Here is a 19,009-nt window from a genome sequence, read left to right on the forward strand (position 1 = left end):
AAATAATTTCTCTGCCTTCCACTCTGGCGTAGTAGTCCTCATCAATCAGCAGGGGCTCAATCACCACCAGGATCTGCACACAAAGAAAACAGTCAGTCAGATGCTCAGGCACAATCCACTAAAATAAATGCACGTGTTCCACACTGAGCTCACCTTGTGTACGTATGGTCGGACCAGGTCGTCCAGTTTGTAGAGAATGCGGTCGATGACTTTAACCAGCAAGTGGCGCTCCTGGTCCTCCAGGGTGGGCGACATGAGCAGTGGCAGGATCTGGTTGAACAAGGGGCCCGCTCCAAACTCACGAGCTTTATCTGTGATCTGACGCAAAGCCGCCTGGAACAAGAAGGAGAGAGGATCAGACACTGGTTGGGTTCTCATGGACGAGCATGATCAATCAGATATGATGATTTCTGTCTGCTGCTCCCAGCAGAGCATGATGGTCAGCACTGTGACCTCCACTGAAAACAGCAGTTCCTCACAGAGGACATTCTGTAGCAAGCAAAAATTCACACTTCAGCCACACACAGGCTTAGTGCTGGGTGTTGATCTTGCTTTGTGCTATTATACATCTTCCTGGTAGATTTATGACCAGAGGGGAAATAGGCAAAGGAGAGCAACAAATGCAAGGAGAGCAAAGGACATTTGTTTTGTTTTTTTAAATATGATAGACATCCTACCACACCGGCTCCAATTATGACGCTATTTTATTTTGGAAATTACATTCGAAAAAGCTTGAATCATCTTATATCTAATAACTAGATAATTACACTTTCACATGATCAGACTCTTTTTGAATTAACTGATGTAACACCGGGTCCTACAGACCTGTTTGTAGCCTTAATTTTGCAATGCCAGCAAGTGTCTGCAAGCTATTTAGAGTCACTCAACCCTAACAAGTGTTTAAATAGCTCAGTTTCACCTACAGGAGTTTCTGATAGAGACAGTGTGTTTTATGCAGTGGAGGAAATTAGTTGATAAAACAAATTGAAAGTCTCCAGCATCTTTACTGCATAAGCAGATCACAGACTAAATAATCTGTCAAGCAGCATAGAATTACTGCTTTATTTTGATGGAGCTTAAGTCTAAGAACAGTCTGGAACAGTGCTGTGTGGCTTGCTCCGCTGTGTTTACATGCCTATTTACAGAGCCAATTCTGTTTTCAGCACACACAGGACAGACAGCTGGCTGGCTGTGAAGAGACTGTTGCTGAATTTAACAAAAAAGTGCAGTGGATACAATTTTGCTGAATTTACTTTTAATAGGAAGAGGGCAGGGAAACCTTCCCAACAGGAAAAGTGTGAAAGAGTGTTGTATCTTGTATGCAGTAAAAGGGGGAGACTATGGACTATGGTTACAACTGAAAGAAATAACACTGGTGACCAACCTTCCTCATGGGTGGTGTTCCATTTTTAATCTTTAGCAGCAGCTTCATGATCTTCCTCTCTTTCTGCTCTTCAGGGCTCAGCGTGGACTCATCAACCTCAACCTAATAAACACACAGTCAGACATGTTTAACTTCAGACAGGACAAACACGCAGCTTTGTATTTAACAGTGTACGATACCCGTTTTGCACACACACTGTTGAACAAGTTTGATACTCACCAGCAGTTTGTCAAAATACTGGATGTCATCAGGTTTGAGGAAGGGGAGGTTTCCTGAGGGCTGGTCATTCATCTGTTTTGTTGTGCGGTCCTCTACCTGCATGTGGAAGCCCGTCATGCCACCAATTGGGGTGGGTGTAGCTGACAGCTTACGGGCCGGGGTACGGATTGGCACGTAGCCGGCTGGTGGAGGCAAGACCTACAGAGAGGAAGAACAAACTGTCAGGACTGTGACTAAGTTTAAGTTATTTGACTCTTTGGTTTTGTCACCAGAGACTTAAATGCAGTGGGGGGGGGGGGCACAGACCTTGTATCCCTCTGGGAACATGGCATCGAGCTCATCGTCTGTGAGAGGTCGGTTCCTCTCATCAATTTCCCTCTCCCATCTCCATGCCTGCAGCTGCTCTGGAGTCATGCTCATCAGGTGACCTGGAGAGAGAACAGTAAACAGATTGAAACAATCTAAAACCATCAAGGGGCTTGAGGAGTCATGTGGCTAATATCTGATTGCTTGGACTGCCATTAGCTTCTGCAAATGTGGTTCCTTTTTCCTCTTAACAATGCAAGAAAAATGGAGGGCTTGTTTACCTGGTGTCGGGGTGGCCATGTTCATGGCGGGGGTTCCTATGGGAGTCTTTCCTGGGGTAAGTAATGGTGTTGAGGAGCCCATCTGACTGGCAGGGGTTTCATCCCAACGAGACTTCCTCTTACTGGCCCCTGGTGTTGGAGTCTCACCCACCGACTCATCTCCTCTGTCTGTGCGTGGGGTTTCAGCCCAGCCGCTCCCGTGTCCGGGGGTCTCTCTTTCTGTCTTTGGGGTTTCGTCCCAGCGGTTCTTGCGAACACTTCCTGTTTGTCCACCGTGGCCCGGTGTGGCGTGTCCAGGTGTGTCCCTGCCAGGGGTGGCGGCACCAGCAGGTGTGTGGCTGGGAGTGGGATCCCACATGCGGGTACTGGGTGTGGCTCCTGGAGTCTCACTGCCTTTAGGGCGGCCAGGGGTTTCATCCCATCGGCTGTTGGAGGGTGTGTGTGCAGGTGTGTGTCCTGGAGTCTACAAAACAAGAAAAACATGAGTGAGACAATCCACAGCTGCAAAACTAACGTCACACTTAACTGCATTCCCTCAAGTTACAAAGAGGAATTTATTTATTCAAGTTTTTTCCCCACTTGAAACAGTATGAAACTGAAACTTAGTTGACTCACCTCAGCGTTGTTATCAGCCTGGTCCCAGCTGGACATCTTTTTGGGAGTAGCATTGGAGGGGGTTTGGTCAGCTGTCTGGTCCCATCGACGCTTACGTTTTGTTGCAGCTTGAGCGGCAGCGGACCCGTTGACAGCTTTCAGGTCCCCCGATTTGGCCTTCTCTGCCAGCTGCTGACGAATCTCCCTCTACATGCAGACAGATATATATGTCAGAAAAAAACAACACTACTGTACAACAACAAAGCACAGCACTCTATAAAGTAGTATAAACTCCGTACCTCCTCTTTGGACAGATTCTGCTCCATCATGACGTCCACATATGATCTGACCTGCAGCTTGGGGTCCGGTGTTTTGCCCCCTGCGCGAAAGAGCACGAACAAGAACATAGGACACTCATCAGTACACACTCTGGTGACCCACGAAAGCACAGCAAGCACAAACACAGCCAGCTAATCCTGACTCTATACCAACATATTAACTTATGTTCCTGTTTTTAAACAGCTTAATCACAAAACAAAGTCCTACTGAATTACATAGAAATATACATTCTTTTTGCTTTCTTACATACAGACATAGCATCCTATGGAAAAACAAGCAGATACATAAAAGAGAAGAGCTGGTTGTGGTGTTTTCTTTAAGTGGATAAAGAAGTTATAGCCATCACTGATGCAGGGGTCCTGGGCTGTGCTCTTCAGAATACGTACACTTTCAGTGCCAAGGGTCCCTCTGCAGTCAGACTTCAACCGGCAGAAAAGAAGCCTAGAAAATTTCTCTTTACCATTAGTAACACTTTGGAAAAGGGTTTGAAGTCACACACAACAGTATACCACCTGTGTTGCATTGATATACGGCACTCAAAAAAACAAAGTATCTTCTTGGGGCATAACCACAAAACTAGAAAAAAAATGTATAGAGGACCCTGTGGTCCAGATCCGTAATCATTTAAAATGAAGTCAAGATTTTGATTTTCATAGGATTAACATTATCATAGCACAATAAAGAGTTTTTGCTTTTAAATATAAAATTAGTTATAACAAAAAACAACTTCAGCCCGACTGTGATTACACAATTTCTGCTCAGAAATATGATAATATGACATGCTAAAGCCACACTGTTCATTCTGACTCATAAAGGCACTGATTAAATCATCAAATCATAAATTTAACTTGACTTCGTTTTCAGGACAAAGGTGCCTCATAAAAGATGACAAAGATGTGTAGTCAATCATAAATGCATAAAAGTTTTTTCTCCAACTTTGTTGGAAGTTCAGGGGCCAAATTAAAAATAAAAACTTTGTTGTGGCTGGGCTGCATCTGATTCCCCTCACAGGCCCCAGGTCAAATTAGCAGCAAGTGAGCCCTGACCAAACTGACAAGTGCACAGTTCTCTGTGTTCCCCATAACCTACACAGGATGAGTTGCTGCACCCTTAACAGAGTGCAGTACAGGACTGGCAAAGCAGTACTGCTGTAGGAGAGAAATTAAGGACAGTTAGTATGGGCCTGTGGTATTGTGGTACACAATTTTCTTGATAACATATTTCTATTTTACAGAGAGAGTTGTAAAATAAAAATATATTTACACAACAATGTTGTACAAAGAGCTCTCTCTACATGCAGGCTTTAGATAAGCCCTAACTACACCAAACCTGAAACATTCAGGTCATTTTTAACTCATTGTTGGAGGAAGTGAAGATGGATTGAAAGTTTAACTAACTGGCTCAAATATCATTTGTGCTTTTATCCAAATACTAAATACTTGATGCAACTTACTGTGCTAGTTTCACACTAACCATAAAATATTGATTCGTGATAAGCTCCATTTATAACATTACTACTATGATTACTATAAATTACAGTCCTCAAATCTTAGAGAAGCTGGCCACATTAAGTTTGAACTATCTGCCATGCAGTGTCTTATGTTGGGGCTTAAGGGCCTTGCAGATCTATCAAGTCTGACCAGTGAACAGAGGAGATAAGTTACCACAAGCAGCTTAAACTACAAGCCCAGACAAATGAGACTCATTGAGTTCATGACTTTTCTTTTCTTAACCTCAGTCACTCTGGGTTGACTAAGTTGAAGCGAGCCAGCACATTTCTTTCCTCTGCCAGCTTTGGGATCTAAAGCTCTGGTCACTATTTGGCATCAGCTGCTGTGCTACGCATGGCATGGCACAGTGCATTAGCAGGTGAATTACACTACAGCTAACCCTCACACTTTCATTTCTCATCCTTATATGATATGACAAGAGTATACTGCACTTTCCCATCATAATTTAGGCTGACGGTCACATGGGATTGTTAACCCTTCGACTCACATACGACCCACCTGCAACCCATGTTTGTTAGGTGAATCGCCCCCTTTGAGCACTGACCACCTAACCACCTCTCTCACAAAAAGAAATGGTAACCCTACAATGGATTTTATTTTAATGCACACACCAGGACAAAATATCCCATTGTGCATTCAGCTCATAACAATAAAACTTTCCCAAACCAAAATACTGAAGATAAACTTTGTGTCCACACGGACATTTGTTGCAAAATTGATTCAAATATCAGCCATGTATTAGGAAGAAAATGTACAAAGACACAAGATGTTCTTGGACCCCAGAGGATTGACCACAGGAAAGGCATCAAATCTGGGAAGCAAGCTATTGCATTGTGATCGAAGGGTTGAACAGCAAAACTATGGATGTAAAACCATTGGCAGTCGGGGGGGGGGGGGGGGGGGGGGGGGGGGGGGTGTCACAAAAAAAACGTGAACCATGAAAAGGGGGGAGATAATGGGCAGGATGTAATAAAGGCAAAAAAATAGCTAAATTTACCATCTGCAAAAGGGTCGAGACGCTCAGGCGAGATGATCATCTGCATACGTCGGGCTTTGTACTCATCTTCCCGCTCTGCGATCTTCTGTGGACGATGCTCTGCAAATGGGTCATACTGCAAGAGGCAGATGGAGACAACAGTGTAAGTTTATTTCAATAGGTTTTAAATAAAAAGCCTTTTTGAATTGACTCTGAGAACACTCAAAGCAAAAGACACATTGCTACAACTCTATTTAATTCTGCTTCATTAACAGAAAATGCACTTTGTCACCACACAAACAATGTTTCTACTGGCAACAACACACTTAGGGAATCTGGCAAACATAATCACAAACATTACAGAATAAATTAGCACATACTTGCTCGTCTGACTGAGGAATGGCGTTAAGTATTGCTACTGGTGCGTGGTACCCTGGTTTCTTCTGTCCCAACAAACTTGTTGCTGAATCTTCTTCGTCATCCTGAGAAAAGAAAGAGAGAAACGAGTCTAGTCAAATCTCGCCAAAACGGCAAGACTCTTCTAGCTCATATGCAACAGGCAAATGGGAGCAGTCAAGCTCCTAAAAAAATCTTGTAATGATATGAGAGAATCAAAGCTGACATTGACAGTATCATAATGCTTGTTAAGGAGGATCAGTAGGTTGTAAACCACCTGGAAGAGAAGAGGGGTGAATAAACATGAGAAATGAATTGATGTACTACCTCCTCCTGTTCATTGGCAGCGATGGATGTCACATATCCAGCAAAGCGACTGTCGCTGCCTCCGTAGATTTCCTGGTCATAAAATCCAGTGGAGTCGAGGCCAACTCCCTGATCTCCCTCCTCCAACAGGGTGGCCTTCATCCCCTGGATCTCCAGTATCTGGGCCTCGATATCTAAAGAGAAATTGAACCAACAAGAGGGTGATGAAGCACACAATAACAAACGTTACACAGACTATTATTCTAAGGACAAAAACACCAGTCTTTGGCCAACATCACTGTTTTTTAGTGGGCTCAGTTTCAAAGCTAAGAGGAACATACTGGTATCAGATGAAATGTAAAACTAGCTGACCTAAGGCATCCACTGGTACCATGTCATGCTAGCTTGTCGGGAGGAGGGTCACATTTTGGAGGAAAAAACTTGCAGGGCCATTTTCAAAGGGGGTCCCTTGACCTCTGACCTCAAGACATCTGAATGAAAATGGATTCTATGGGTACTCATGAGTCTCCCCTTAACAGATATAACCACGTTATGCTAATCTCATGCAGTTCTGGACAATGTCACAGTGTGCATGCAATACAAATGTGTGTTTTTCACCTATTCTAAAAATGATGCATTTGAATATTTCTGCATAGTGGTGTCCCTAAACAGTCTTGGAATTGTATAAATTGGTCATGAGTGGAAAGATGAGTCCTGTGGATTCCATTAGCCCAATTGTATTAATGTGCAATGATGTTAGTCCCCACAGTAGACCTTATTTGAAACTTGACCTCACTGTGTAAAATTAACTATTGTGACCTCTGAGATAATCACAATCTCATGAAACTTTATAACCACAAACTACAGACCTAGGGCATTCAGAGGATGCATGGCTTTTGTAGGTATAATGAACAGAAGGGGGTTTGAGGGTTATGTCCAGAACAGAAGTGCTTGCCATCCAATTGTCTAAAAAAAGCAATTATTCGTTTTTGATACCAAATCACAGCGTACATATTTCTGTGGTGTTCCTGAAGGTCTTGGTACTTTAATGTGGTATTTTGAAAGGATTTTTGACTGTTTTGGTCAATTCTGAAGTGGTCAAAATTGTCACATTTGCACCAGATCTGTGAAACAAGTGGTATCAACCCAAACATTTCTAGAACAAATTGTTAACCATAACTGAGCATGTGAATAGCTATAATATACCCCATTATATTGTTTTACGCCCTTATACATTCTAAAAGGTTCTAAATGTGTCTAATCGCCAGACCAAAACACAATGTTTATTACAGATGTATGGCCTGAAACAGTGCTGACCGACATATCAAATCATCTTAAGGTTACACGTTTTCAGTTGTTGGATACCGCTTCTGTGTGGCACATACTGTTGACCTGCTATCTCCCCCCCAAAAAAACCGTCCCCCCCAAAAAAGACAAACGTGTCTACGGCCGGAGACAGTAGCTCAGGCGTATTAGTTCATTTATGATTGGTTGTTGTTATAATCCAGAATGTGCCGTGTTCGTTTCTTTGTCATTATATAAATATTCATTTAAGCTAATTAACCCCACCATGAAACGTGTGGGAGAGGTGTTGAATAAAGCATTAATTAATGCTGCTAGGTTAGCCATATTTGATCCATGTTAGCATTTATATTGCAATGAGTAGCGATTATTTGGAGGTAGTTGTACATTATAGCATATACTTAGAGATTCGTTCATTTAACCATGTTAAATGAACAATGCGTATTGTGGCAAAGTTCCACTAAATAACCACAAAACGCTTTAAAAACAAGAGTACTGCACGATGACGGTAGCTAACTATGCTAAAATGTAGCAACCAGCGCCATTATCTAACAATCCGCGTTGCGTCGTATTCCGGCCTGCCGGTTATCACGTTTTTAAAGCTAAATCATGCGTCCTTGTGTGCTACAAACAATGCATTATTGCAACTAGAAGGTGTGGCACATTATTATCTTAAAATAGTCTAAAACGGGGCATAAATAATATGTTTATATCAAATACTTTACCTTCGTGCGTTTTGGCGATCTTCGCCATTTTGGTGGTGGTGGCTCGTGTCTGAAGCCGGAAGTTCCGTTTCTTTCTATCTGTTGCCTACGTTTGTTTTCCCACCCGATTTCCGCGAAGACCTGCCCTACTCTGCCTGTGATTGGCTAGTACTTGTTACCTTCTATCACTCTGTAAGATGGTTGGAGATAGCGTTAAAGTATCAGGGCCAGAGCCAATCATATCAGAGGCAGAGTAGCTGGCCGGTTTTCGCAGAATGCAGGTGGGAAAAATAACGCTTTCTCAGACCAGATTATTAATGTTTTGTTATGATTGCAGATTGAAGTAAGAATAGGCAAAATAATCACAGGAAAGTGGTGACTGACTCCATAATGTAAAATACTACTACTACCATTATTAATGATAATAACAATAATAATTATTTTATATTTAAATTGTACTGTATTTTTCTCAGTGAATCTCAAAGTGCTACAGTGTTAAAAACATCAATCAAACGAAAATAAGGCCTGCACTCTTCTTTTTTTTATTGACGAAAAATTACAATTTCCTCCTCTACGAATTGATCATATACTGAAATAAAATAACAAATATTCATATTGTGGTTTGAAGAAGAAAGTTGTTTTTTTTTTTGTTTTTTTTTAAGAGCTGGAGAGAGTTACAGTTTATATAAAGACTTTAACCAAAAAACAGGCATTCATAGTTTTTACAGCCTCTGGATTAGAGGAAAATCAAGTTGAAACAATGTTATATTTGACCTCCTTTGTGGAGGAAAAAGTAAAATAATTCCCTCTGAAATGTAGGAGAGAATAATATATAAAGTTGTATTCAATGGAAACATTCAAATAAAGATCCAGTGCCTAAAAATAAGTAACTCGTGTACTGTGCTTATAATAGACCCTTTTCGTGGCACACATTTTGACTTGTCAGAGCAGGAAAAGCACGGCTGTAAATAACAACCTCAGTGAGTGAGCATGCACAATACCAGAGCCCTGGAACTGGTTCACCTAGATGACATGCAGCCATCACTGATGTCATTTATTCCACCTGCACTTTTCCTGCTCCAACAAGTCAAAATGTCTGCTATAAAAAAGGGTCCCTCACAGTACTTCATTAAAAGTGTGCGTTTTCACTATTTGTTTGTAAGTGTTGATGTGTCAAACATGATGCAGAAGAATAAATTGAAGTGATATACCTGAATTCTCTGCCTGTCATGCATATATACACACAGAATAATACAGCAACAACTGCTACTACAAGTACTGGTAACATTATAATCTTCATCATCATTATTATGATTAAAGAACTACAGTTACAGTGCTACAGTAAGAGAGACATAATGATAAGTATAATTCAAATTTAGGGTACAAACATTACATTTAGAACAATGTTATGTTTTCAATTTTCAGAACCAACTTTATCTATTGGTTCAAATAATGTATATCATTTATTTTATACAAGAAATTTGACACCATATTTTTGTAGCTCTTAATATACTTTTAGTGCAGATAACAATTCTTACACTTAGACAACACTACTGAGCTACAGGTTAACATAGATAACAATTTAAAGAAATGCAAGCAGAGTTAGACATATATCTCTAAATATATCTCTTATATACACAACAAACTATATGCATGCAGGTCCATTTGTTACTGTACATGCAGGTTTGTGTTACAGCAGGTAGTGCAGAAATGCTGTATCAATAACAAGTTTCCCAGTGTGCAGAGATGGCTTTGTGTTCATATATTGAGAGAGGACAGTATCCTCAAAGAACACTTGTGCAATATAATGTAATCCAATACAACAGTTCTGCCATAAATTCTACTTTCATGAAGCTTACACATTTTCAGTATTGTTGACATTGTCTGCTTTATGTTTATTATTGAGGTTACTGTGGTGCAGTGGAGTGGATTATATTGAAAAGTGTTCCACATATTTTGTCCACCCCATTAACATACACAATGGAAGCAAAACTATTAGGAACACATGTAATGTTCTGAGCTGTTGTATTGGATTGCACGTGTTCCTTAAAAGTAAAGTGAATATAGTCTGCCTAGATTTATATATGACAATGAAAGAATATTATGAGCATGTGCACAATGTGTAAGATGATCTAGTATGAAAGTACATCACGGAAATTGATTTGGCAAGATGTGGCACAACCTTGACATCATTATCCTACTATAATTTAAGACCAAAAATAAACAAAAGTTGAAAAACCTTTTTAAAAAGTTGTTTAAAAATATAAAAAAAGTTAAAATATATAAAATAAATAGCAATAAAATATTTCTGAACGCAGCTGTAGTCTCATATTGGCCGACTTAAATGTATCAGAATAGTCAAAGTCATAGAAAACAGTCACTCTCTCTCAAGACATTCACTCCACAACATAAAATACACAGGCAAAATAAACACAGCTGGAGCCTTATGATAACACTTCAGTGATAATTTCAGGCAGACAATGAGCTGTAGAGATGGTGCGACATGTTTGCAGTACTGTGTGTTTATTTAACCTTAAAAAAGAGTGAACTTCACAGTGTTGTGTCGTCCAGGTCGATTGAACCAACCTGTGCCAAAATCTCGTTACATTCCTTCGTGAGCAAGCCATGTGAGCGCGGTGCGACGCAGCAGACGTCAGTCATCTCAGTTGACGAGCGACAGCACTGGCCAATGAAAACTCTCAATGCGCACGGTCCATCCAATAGCAGGCCGAGTTTAGTTTCTGTGTCACTTAGTGGGGCGGGACAAATTTTAGGGCATTTGCTGCTAGTCGGCCAGTCTCGCATTTACTAGAGCCATCTGTCAAAGAAGGGAACGAAGGGAACATGGCGAGAGGTAGCAGAAGCTTGCGGAAAGTAGCTGAGTGCCTGAAACAGTTACCTTCGACAGCCAGCCGGGAAATACCGACGAAGAACAACGTAAGGTAAAGTATTTGCTCTTGTTATCTCGATTTAAACTGAAAAATGTCGATGAAGACGTAACGTTACGACAATAACAAACAGCTGCCAAAGTACCAAAGAGGTTCACCTAGAAATTGCTTTATTGAGTGGTAAACATATTTTGAATGTGCAACACTTATAAACTGAACGCTGACTATTCACGGGCCTGTATTTGTTATTTCTGTAAATTATGACATAATAAGCTAAAGGCTTACTAGCCAGTTAATCTACGCATTTGCAGCTGGTGATACTTTGAAAGTGAAAACAACGCCTCTCCCTGTTGTTTTATCTTTCTCTTACTTTCGATTAATATTCAAATATATATGACATCTGACAAATGAGTTCATGTGCAAATAAGGAAGTGAGCAAAAGATTTGCAAGCATAAAGTAAAATGCACTAAAGCTTAACATTTTAGCAGGCTTTGACTTCTGAGATAGTGCAAGGTAAGCGATTAAGATTAAGATAAACTACTGTATAGGGCTGAGTAGCTGATCTATAAAAACATACAATATATTAAATTGATCGACTGCTAAGTAAATAAAACTATCATCATTAAAGAAAATACTAACCATAACATTAGCCGTCTGATAAAAAGCAGTGCAGTGTACAACAGCTGTGAAGTATAAACTAGCAGAAATGGAAATATTCAAGTGTCTCAGTGTTGTGATAAAGTACTGCACTTGTTTAAATGTGGTGTTTAATTCTTCCAGGAGTGACATGGTATAAATTTAGCTCTATGTTAACAGATTTTTTCCAATCTATCTGCAACTTTATATTGTCGTGCAATATCTATGTACATCCATTTTTATCTGAGCTTTAAAATCCTGCAGTGCAGACTTGCTGTATGCCAGCCGACAAGTGTTAGGTAAGATAAGACCAATGCCTTTATTCTTTCATCTGAGCTCCCACAACTGAGATTGGTAGTTAGCCTTTGACACAACATTTTGGAAGGTGGCAAATTGTTTAGAGACATAGTCCTCACACTAGATCTTGAACTTTCCCAATAAGTTGAATTTGGCAGTGTTTTCACCTACAATGTCCTCTCCACCTTGATAGTTGGCATGTTGCCTGGTGAAACTTGAGAGCTGTGTGCACCTATGCACATCTTGGGTTGGACGTGCCTGGCTCAGTGCCCTCATTATTTGCCCTGAAGTCGTATTTCTCAACCATTCCTCTCCATATCTGCCCCCCTACACTTGCATGGACTTGGCATTTTGAGGTCAGTGCCATGTGTCAGCTGTATCACCTTTCATGCAGTAGTGGATTGGCTCCCTGTGAAGTGACCTGCAGGAACTTTAAGCAGCACGTCGTGAGAAAAACCGAATAGGGTTGTCTGGTTTTAAGCTGATGATGACATTAATATTGTCACATCACGTTAAGTGGTGTAGTGATGGCTATTTAAATCTTAAAACATACGTCTCGGGAAAGCTGTGTTGTACGTCCAAAATATCCGGTGCCAGGGACATTGTGGAACTGGGTGCCATAGCTGCCGTGGATGACAGCCAGGCACAGCGGACAAATCAACCCGTCTGACAGATCTCTGAACAGAGGTCATTCACAAGAGACGCTGCAGGCTGCTTCTGGAAACAGTAGAGCGACCTGAGTTGTGATGCACACTCATAGCATCTTTGAAGGTTACATGAAACTAGATGATGGGCCATGGATGATTTGACCTATCCAGGATAAACGGAGTCCTCTCATTCATGGTGACAGAGAGGATCTCACTCACAGATTTAGTTGTAACTACGCTGATAAGTAGCAGAAGCACAGCATTGTGGAAAAAGGAAAGCAGGAGTCTAACAAATGATTATTTTGATGATCAGCTAAATCTATCCATAGTCTTTTGGTCAAGTCAACAGTCAATATCCAACTCGTCAAATCTTTACATTTTTGGAAGCTGGAACCACAAAATAATAAATGATAAATGATGATTTATTTCCTGTCAGTTGACTCAGTGATTGATCGATGAAACATCAACACACTGTAGGGACGAATCCAGCTCTTGGTGAAGATGTAATATTGTAGTACTTTTGTCATCGGGTAAAAGTTGAAAATATTTCAAAAATGAAGAAGTGAGACTGTGGACTTGAATTTTGTGTCAACTGGAACTTCAGTGACTTCTGTGAGCTCACAGCCATTGGTGTGAGACTGGGTGGCTTTAGATAAGATACCTATGTAAATGTAGTCCTGTAAGCATTCCAGTTATTTGTATGTTTTGCTGATCATTTCTTTCACTTGAACATATTATCATGTTACATTCACAACATATGTCATGTCATCAGCCCAGGTGTTTAGCTGTTTCTAACTGTCACTAGACTTACATTGAATTATAATGACCTGTGGCACAGAGAGTCACACACTGTGTTCTCTGAAATAAAAACAGTCCTTTAACTCTCTCACATTGGAATTTCCGCTCAAGTTGTTGTGGCCAGGACATGAACTTCAGTATTTCAGTGGAGGGAGGTATTCAGTCTCCAAGTGTTGTTGGAATTTATTTTTCCACGTATAGAATTAATCCCGTATTTACAGGTTGTGATAAATGTAGTCATTAATCTATTTCTGCAGTACTTTTCCCCCTAGGGCCAAACAGTAAGTACCTGTGCACAGATGTCAGAAGTCAGACACACAGCAGGGTTGAATGAGTTGAAGGAAGTAGTCGCTAAAGAGTGTTTTAGGTCTCTAAAGCTCAAAGTAAGTCAGTGCCCTTGAAATTGTTTCATCGTGATTTCTTGGCGTCAGTACATCTGTGACGTGTTTTATTTGAATGACAAATGCTTGGCAGGTATTGTTAGAAGGCTTTTATGTAAAGTGTCCTGCTTCACAGGAAGGCTTACATTGCAGCTTCTTACAGGTATTACAGGCTCATTAGCACAAAGCTATATGGAGATTCTGGGAAATTGTGTTCCTCGAGAGTTTATCCAAAATGAGGCCGGTCAACACTAGTAGAGATTCTGACAATATTTTCTCTCATTCCTGTCCCACTGGTTTTAATATACAAAAGGTTTATATAGGGCTAGAATTGTATAGATGTGTGTATAGATTGCAATCCTCACCTTGTTTTTCTGACCCTTTTGTTGCCGTTATCGTTTGTTTTGTGATCAGGTACCTTTCATCATGTGGGATCCTGATGACGCGCGTGCCTCCTCTCCTGAGCGCCGCCATGCCAGGGCGTGGCGTCGTGTTGCCTGCCCGCAGCTTCTTCAACCTCGCTGATTCCTTCTCCAAGAGGAAAGAATACTCAGAGAGACGCATCATGGGGTGAGGGCATTTAGTCTGCTTCCACTTACAGTGTTTGTGTTAGGACTTATTCTCTTATTTTTATTCCCGTGGCGTTTCATGCAGCATGAGCTCAAAATATTGCTTCTAACCAACAGAAAGCAACAAACACTGTGTCCAAATATAATAAAATCTACTTTATAATTAGGAAATAATAGTGGTCCCCAGTGACAGCCTTTACGAATCATAACCTCAGTAATAAGTTCAAATCCTTGAGGCCTATCAGAGGCTCTACCCCGGTGTTCCCATATGACGCACTAAATGTCCTCCCGTGTTCCACAGAGAGGTCATAATCACTAAATCTGTTTGTATAAATAGATCAAGTGGCAGCAGCTATTTTCCCTCAGCTGGAGAGATGCAGTTATGTAACTTTAGTGTGGAACACAGTCTCCATCTGTCTCTCATTCACTAACTTCTTTTTAAGATAGATTTTTTTTCAGGCTTTGATAGACAGTTTAGAGAAAGGAAGCTAGAGAGGGAGAGAGAGAGAGAGAGAGAGAGAGAGAGAGAGAGAGAGAGGTATGACATGCAACACAGGTCTCCAGCTGGGAGTCAAACTGTGAATGTAGCAATTATCTGAAATGTGCTTTAATCATTACGACAGCAGGGCTCCTTTCATTCACTAGCTTTTACTTTTTATTCCGTTTATTTTATTGCTCTTTCTTTCTCGTTCATTTGACACCTTTCTGCTGCCCCTGCATTCCTGCTCTTTCCCTCTCTCTCTCTCCCTCTCTCTCTCTCTCTGTCCTGCTTACTGACCCACTTAAGACATTACTGGGTCATGTTTGATGTAATGTGCCAGCCTTGTTTAGTGTTTAGTTTTATGTCACAACTGCCAACCTTTTATCTGTTTCCTGACGTGCGACACTGCACAGACAGGTCAGGGGCTAATGTCTCGTTCCTCTCCATGTTTGACTCTGCAGGTTTTCCATGCAGGAGATGTACGATGTGGTGGCCTCTGTGGAAGACTACCGCCACTTTGTCCCCTGGTGTAAGAAGTCTGAAGTGGTGTTCAAGCGATCCGGATTCTGCAAGGCCAAACTATCTGTGGGTTTTCCACCTGTGGTGGAGAATTACACCTCTCTTATCACCACAGTACGCCCCCACATGGTCAAGGTATGTTACCCCAGGTGACATTAGCTGACTGCAATGTGCCTGATAAGAGACTTGTTCCATTTGCACCTCTTTCAAAGCACACTTATCATCACTTTTGTAAATATTCAATATAAAAACTGTGCACAGCATGCCAATATTTAGCAACCTAATCTGTCTATGATGAGTTTATATTATAGGAGACATAAGGACAGAAAAAAATAGCTTTTAGTCTTACATTTGACATTTCCCGTCTGTCAGTTTCCAACACAAAACAGACAGGATTCATGGTATTTGTTATGAATATACAGGGTTATTATCTGTTATTATCACTTTGTAATCGTGTGCCAGTGATTACCATGACTTTAATAGCACATAGCAGTAATGTCACGGCAATCACATAACAAGCAAAGCAGCTGTTAGAGTAGAAATTTGTGAGGCTATATAGTCTCACATTTTCCTTTTCTTTCAGTCCAACTTATTGTAATGAATGTGTATGTGTTGCTTGTCAGGCATCCTGCTCAGATGGAAAACTGTTCAACCACTTGGAGACGGTCTGGCGTTTCAGCCCTGGCCTGCCGGGCTACCCTCGAACCTGCACCGTGGATTTTGCTGTGAGTAGCGGTTTGCTGACTGAAGCAGTGAAACACGGAAAAAAAAGAGAGGGAAAGATTTCAGTGTGATTTAACCTTTGCTCAGTGTGTGTCCCTGTGTGATCATGTGTCTGGAGTTTGGTATGTCTGTAGTTGCAAGTGTTGTATTTCTCTAAGAGTCAGTTTCAAACTTGAGCGAGCAGGCCTGTGACGTATATACAGTGATATTTAGTTGCAAACTCAATCCCTCTCTCTCTCTCTCCCCCTCCTCTCCTCCTCAGATCTCTTTTGAGTTCCGATCCCTCATCCACTCCCAGCTAGCTCACGTCTTTTTTGACGAGGTGGTGAAGCAGATGGTGTCGGCGTTTGAGCGTCGCACATCCAAGATACACGGTGCCGAGACGGCCATTCCTCGTGAGCTAATGTTCCACGAGGTGCACCACACGTAGCGTCACCCCTGCCGCCCAGACACACACACACATGTACACGATGCGAGGAGAGGAAAAATGAGGGAGTAGAGAGAATGAAGAGACTACCTGTGTTCTAACTGAAAACTGCAGTGCCTTTTCTCACAGCAACGACCAAGTTTATTCCCAGCAACTTCCTATATCATTTTTTTTTTTTTTAAATCATTGGTGTACCTCCACCGACTAATTGTGACCTCGGTGCTAAACGCAGGCTGACTTGCAGGGTTGTGAAACTGAGTTCAAAGGTAACAAATATGTTTCCATGGAGGTGGACCTAAAAGACCTTTCAGACAACCCAGGCAGTGATGTTGACCATGATTGGTCAAGAAAGTATGTCATCACATCTGTAAACATTAGCCATACCGAATAGTTAACTACACTGCTGTAACCACCTGTTTTACTACTGCTGGCAGCAGCACTGCAACAACCATGGCTGTAAGACGACAATGCACAGTATGTTACAGATTCCCGCTCTTTTAAGGGTGTGCTCCGTTATCCTCTTCAGTGATATGAATTATAGAAGTATAGAAGATGATCTTCCTCAAATAACTGTGTTAAGATACAAGTTTTAAGAGAGAAGTGTTTTAGCAGACATGTGCAGGAGTCCATGTGAGGCCACAGGAAGTTGCAGCGTGCTGATTAAGACTGAAGACTAAATCCAATAGTGTAGTCAGTGTGGATGGCACAGGCAGTTAATTGCTCGTCCTTGGTCGACCCCGCTTTTCCCCAAGTGACCTAGAGTACATGTACAGGTCCAACACTAATCTCCAGGACCTTTTACTTGGTTTGGACACAGGGCAGCCTGGCCCACATCTGAAGTGAGTCAGGAGATCAGTGGGAAAGGATTATACAGTATTCTCTGAGTGCCCAACTCCGGTTTGAGGATTTACAACACGTAATGATTGGAGTAAATGTGCAGTGATGCTTCTTTTTCATATCATGATGCTCCTTTTTCGGGAAGGAAAAAGTGAAAAAAAAAAAAAAAAGAAAGAAAGAACTGAAAACAGTTGAATCCAACAGTGCTGTGAAACCACACTAGCCACTGTGGAGAGACCATAATCATCTTTTAAGCTTGAATCCTGAGCAGTGGTTATAGCAGTGCAGCTTACTAATGAGCAAAGCTTGTCTGTCATGACATACTTGTAACATTTGTGGTGATTTAAGTGCAATGGAAATGAAAAAAAAGGACTCATTTCAAGAGTGGAACAGTATGTGACACACAGTTGAGCCATTACTCATGAACTTGTAATGTTACAGCTGGTGCTCGTACAACAGAAGGGCAGAGGTTAAAGAGAGGGCAACAATGCGCTCTTTAAGTGCAGAGGATGTGATGATGACCTGACCACCACCACCAACTAAGACCAGGGTCCAAATAGATGTGATCACTTCCATTTTAAAAAAAGGGCACAAAGCAGAGATTAACTAATATCTAAACTCCAAATTTAAGAATTTGGCTAATGTAACAGTACCACATGTATTTAATAAGAATAAATGGCAGGTGCAGGTTAGACACTGTGTCACTAGAAGTCATGTTTTTAAGTTTCAGTCAGGTTTTTGTATAAAGAGGATGTGATAAAAATGACTGCAAACAGATGTAGTAAATGTACTGTATATTATCAGGAATACACACACCGTTCACATGGTGCAGAGCTGTTATTTTTCTCTATTTCTCTATAAGGGATGTTGTCATGTTAATTTCTCCTGAACGTTACATACACTATGCTCTCGTCATTATTATGGGAGCCATGCTGGACATTAAGAGTCGCTAAATTATACAAGCAACAGTTTTCTTAAGCGTGCAATATAAGCAGTATGAGGGCTATTTTTAAACGTAGCTAGGCAAGCAACCATACCCACTATCAATGTAAGTGCCCAGCTGGCTCGGCAGAGGCCGGGTCACACGCACGCACACGCACACGCACACGCACACGCACACCCACACCTTGACCTGTCCTGTCAGTCAGGATGCTGTTTAAGCGAGGTGTGACGATTCCAACTGTCAAACCCACACCGCTCACACAGTGCCTCTCTGCCAACTGGCTACATATTTATCATTATTTTTAAGCATTATACTCATTTTATCATATTTATTACTTAGTTGAACAAGTGTAAATATCACACAAGAAAGAAATATCTATATATATATATACACATTGCTTTTAAGGAAATGAAAATGGGGTTTATCTTTATGTTTGATGGGAGGGGGAAAGTTTTTTTGTGAAACTTTGTGTTGAATGATTTCAGAAAAGATAAGATGTACTGACTGCATGATTTATAAACTATTTTTTCAAAAAAAAGTCTTTG

The 19,009-nt window shown here is 41.1% G+C and overlaps 2 protein-coding genes across 4 annotated transcripts in view; one reads left to right on the plus strand and one right to left on the minus strand.

The window, feature by feature from the left end:
- Positions 1–8,385, minus strand: part of sf3b1 (splicing factor 3b, subunit 1) — a 14,684-nt gene extending 6,299 nt beyond the window's left edge. Inside the window, exons 1-12 of one of the 3 annotated variants that reach the window (XM_062431202.1) lie at positions 8,340–8,385; positions 6,334–6,506; positions 5,991–6,092; positions 5,632–5,746; positions 3,084–3,163; positions 2,806–2,991; positions 2,191–2,653; positions 1,910–2,031; positions 1,604–1,801; positions 1,385–1,486; positions 154–333; positions 1–73 (exon numbers count right to left, since the gene is read on the minus strand). The exon at positions 1–73 is cut by the window's left edge and continues 14 nt beyond it. In XM_062431202.1, coding sequence (XP_062287186.1) covers positions 1–73; positions 154–333; positions 1,385–1,486; positions 1,604–1,801; positions 1,910–2,031; positions 2,191–2,653; positions 2,806–2,991; positions 3,084–3,163; positions 5,632–5,746; positions 5,991–6,092; positions 6,334–6,506; positions 8,340–8,367 — 1,822 coding nt within the window. In that variant the 5' untranslated portion in view covers positions 8,368–8,385. Of the gene's footprint in view, positions 74–153; positions 334–1,384; positions 1,487–1,603; positions 1,802–1,909; positions 2,032–2,190; positions 2,654–2,805; positions 2,992–3,083; positions 3,164–3,188; positions 5,747–5,990; positions 6,093–6,333; positions 6,507–8,339 lie in introns of those variants that run through there. The other 2 variants (XM_062431201.1, XM_062431203.1) reach the window with 2 other exon arrangements.
- A 2,761-nt stretch (positions 8,386–11,146) lies between these two features.
- coq10b (coenzyme Q10B) lies at positions 11,147–18,968 on the plus strand. The gene is made up of 5 exons (XM_062431989.1): positions 11,147–11,260; positions 14,380–14,535; positions 15,477–15,669; positions 16,158–16,259; positions 16,520–18,968. The coding sequence occupies exons 1-5, from the start codon at positions 11,163–11,165 to the stop codon at positions 16,685–16,687; spliced, it is 717 nt and encodes a 238-aa protein (XP_062287973.1). The 5' UTR covers positions 11,147–11,162; the 3' UTR covers positions 16,688–18,968.
- The last annotated feature ends 41 nt before the right edge of the window (positions 18,969–19,009 follow it).

This window comes from Scomber scombrus, chromosome 13, assembly GCF_963691925.1.
Source record: "Scomber scombrus chromosome 13, fScoSco1.1, whole genome shotgun sequence".
Taxonomy (NCBI): Eukaryota; Metazoa; Chordata; class Actinopteri; order Scombriformes; family Scombridae; genus Scomber; species Scomber scombrus.

Coding starts and splice junctions, on each gene's coding strand:
- coq10b (XM_062431989.1), top strand. CDS start 11,163: ATGGCGAGAGGTAGCAGAAGCTTGCGGAAAGTAGCTGAGTGCCTGAAA. Junction 14,536..15,476: donor TCAGAGAGACGCATCATGGG/GTGAGGGCATTT, acceptor TTGACTCTGCAG/GTTTTCCATGCAGGAGATGT. Junction 16,260..16,519: donor CCTGCACCGTGGATTTTGCT/GTGAGTAGCGGT, acceptor TCTCCTCCTCAG/ATCTCTTTTGAGTTCCGATC.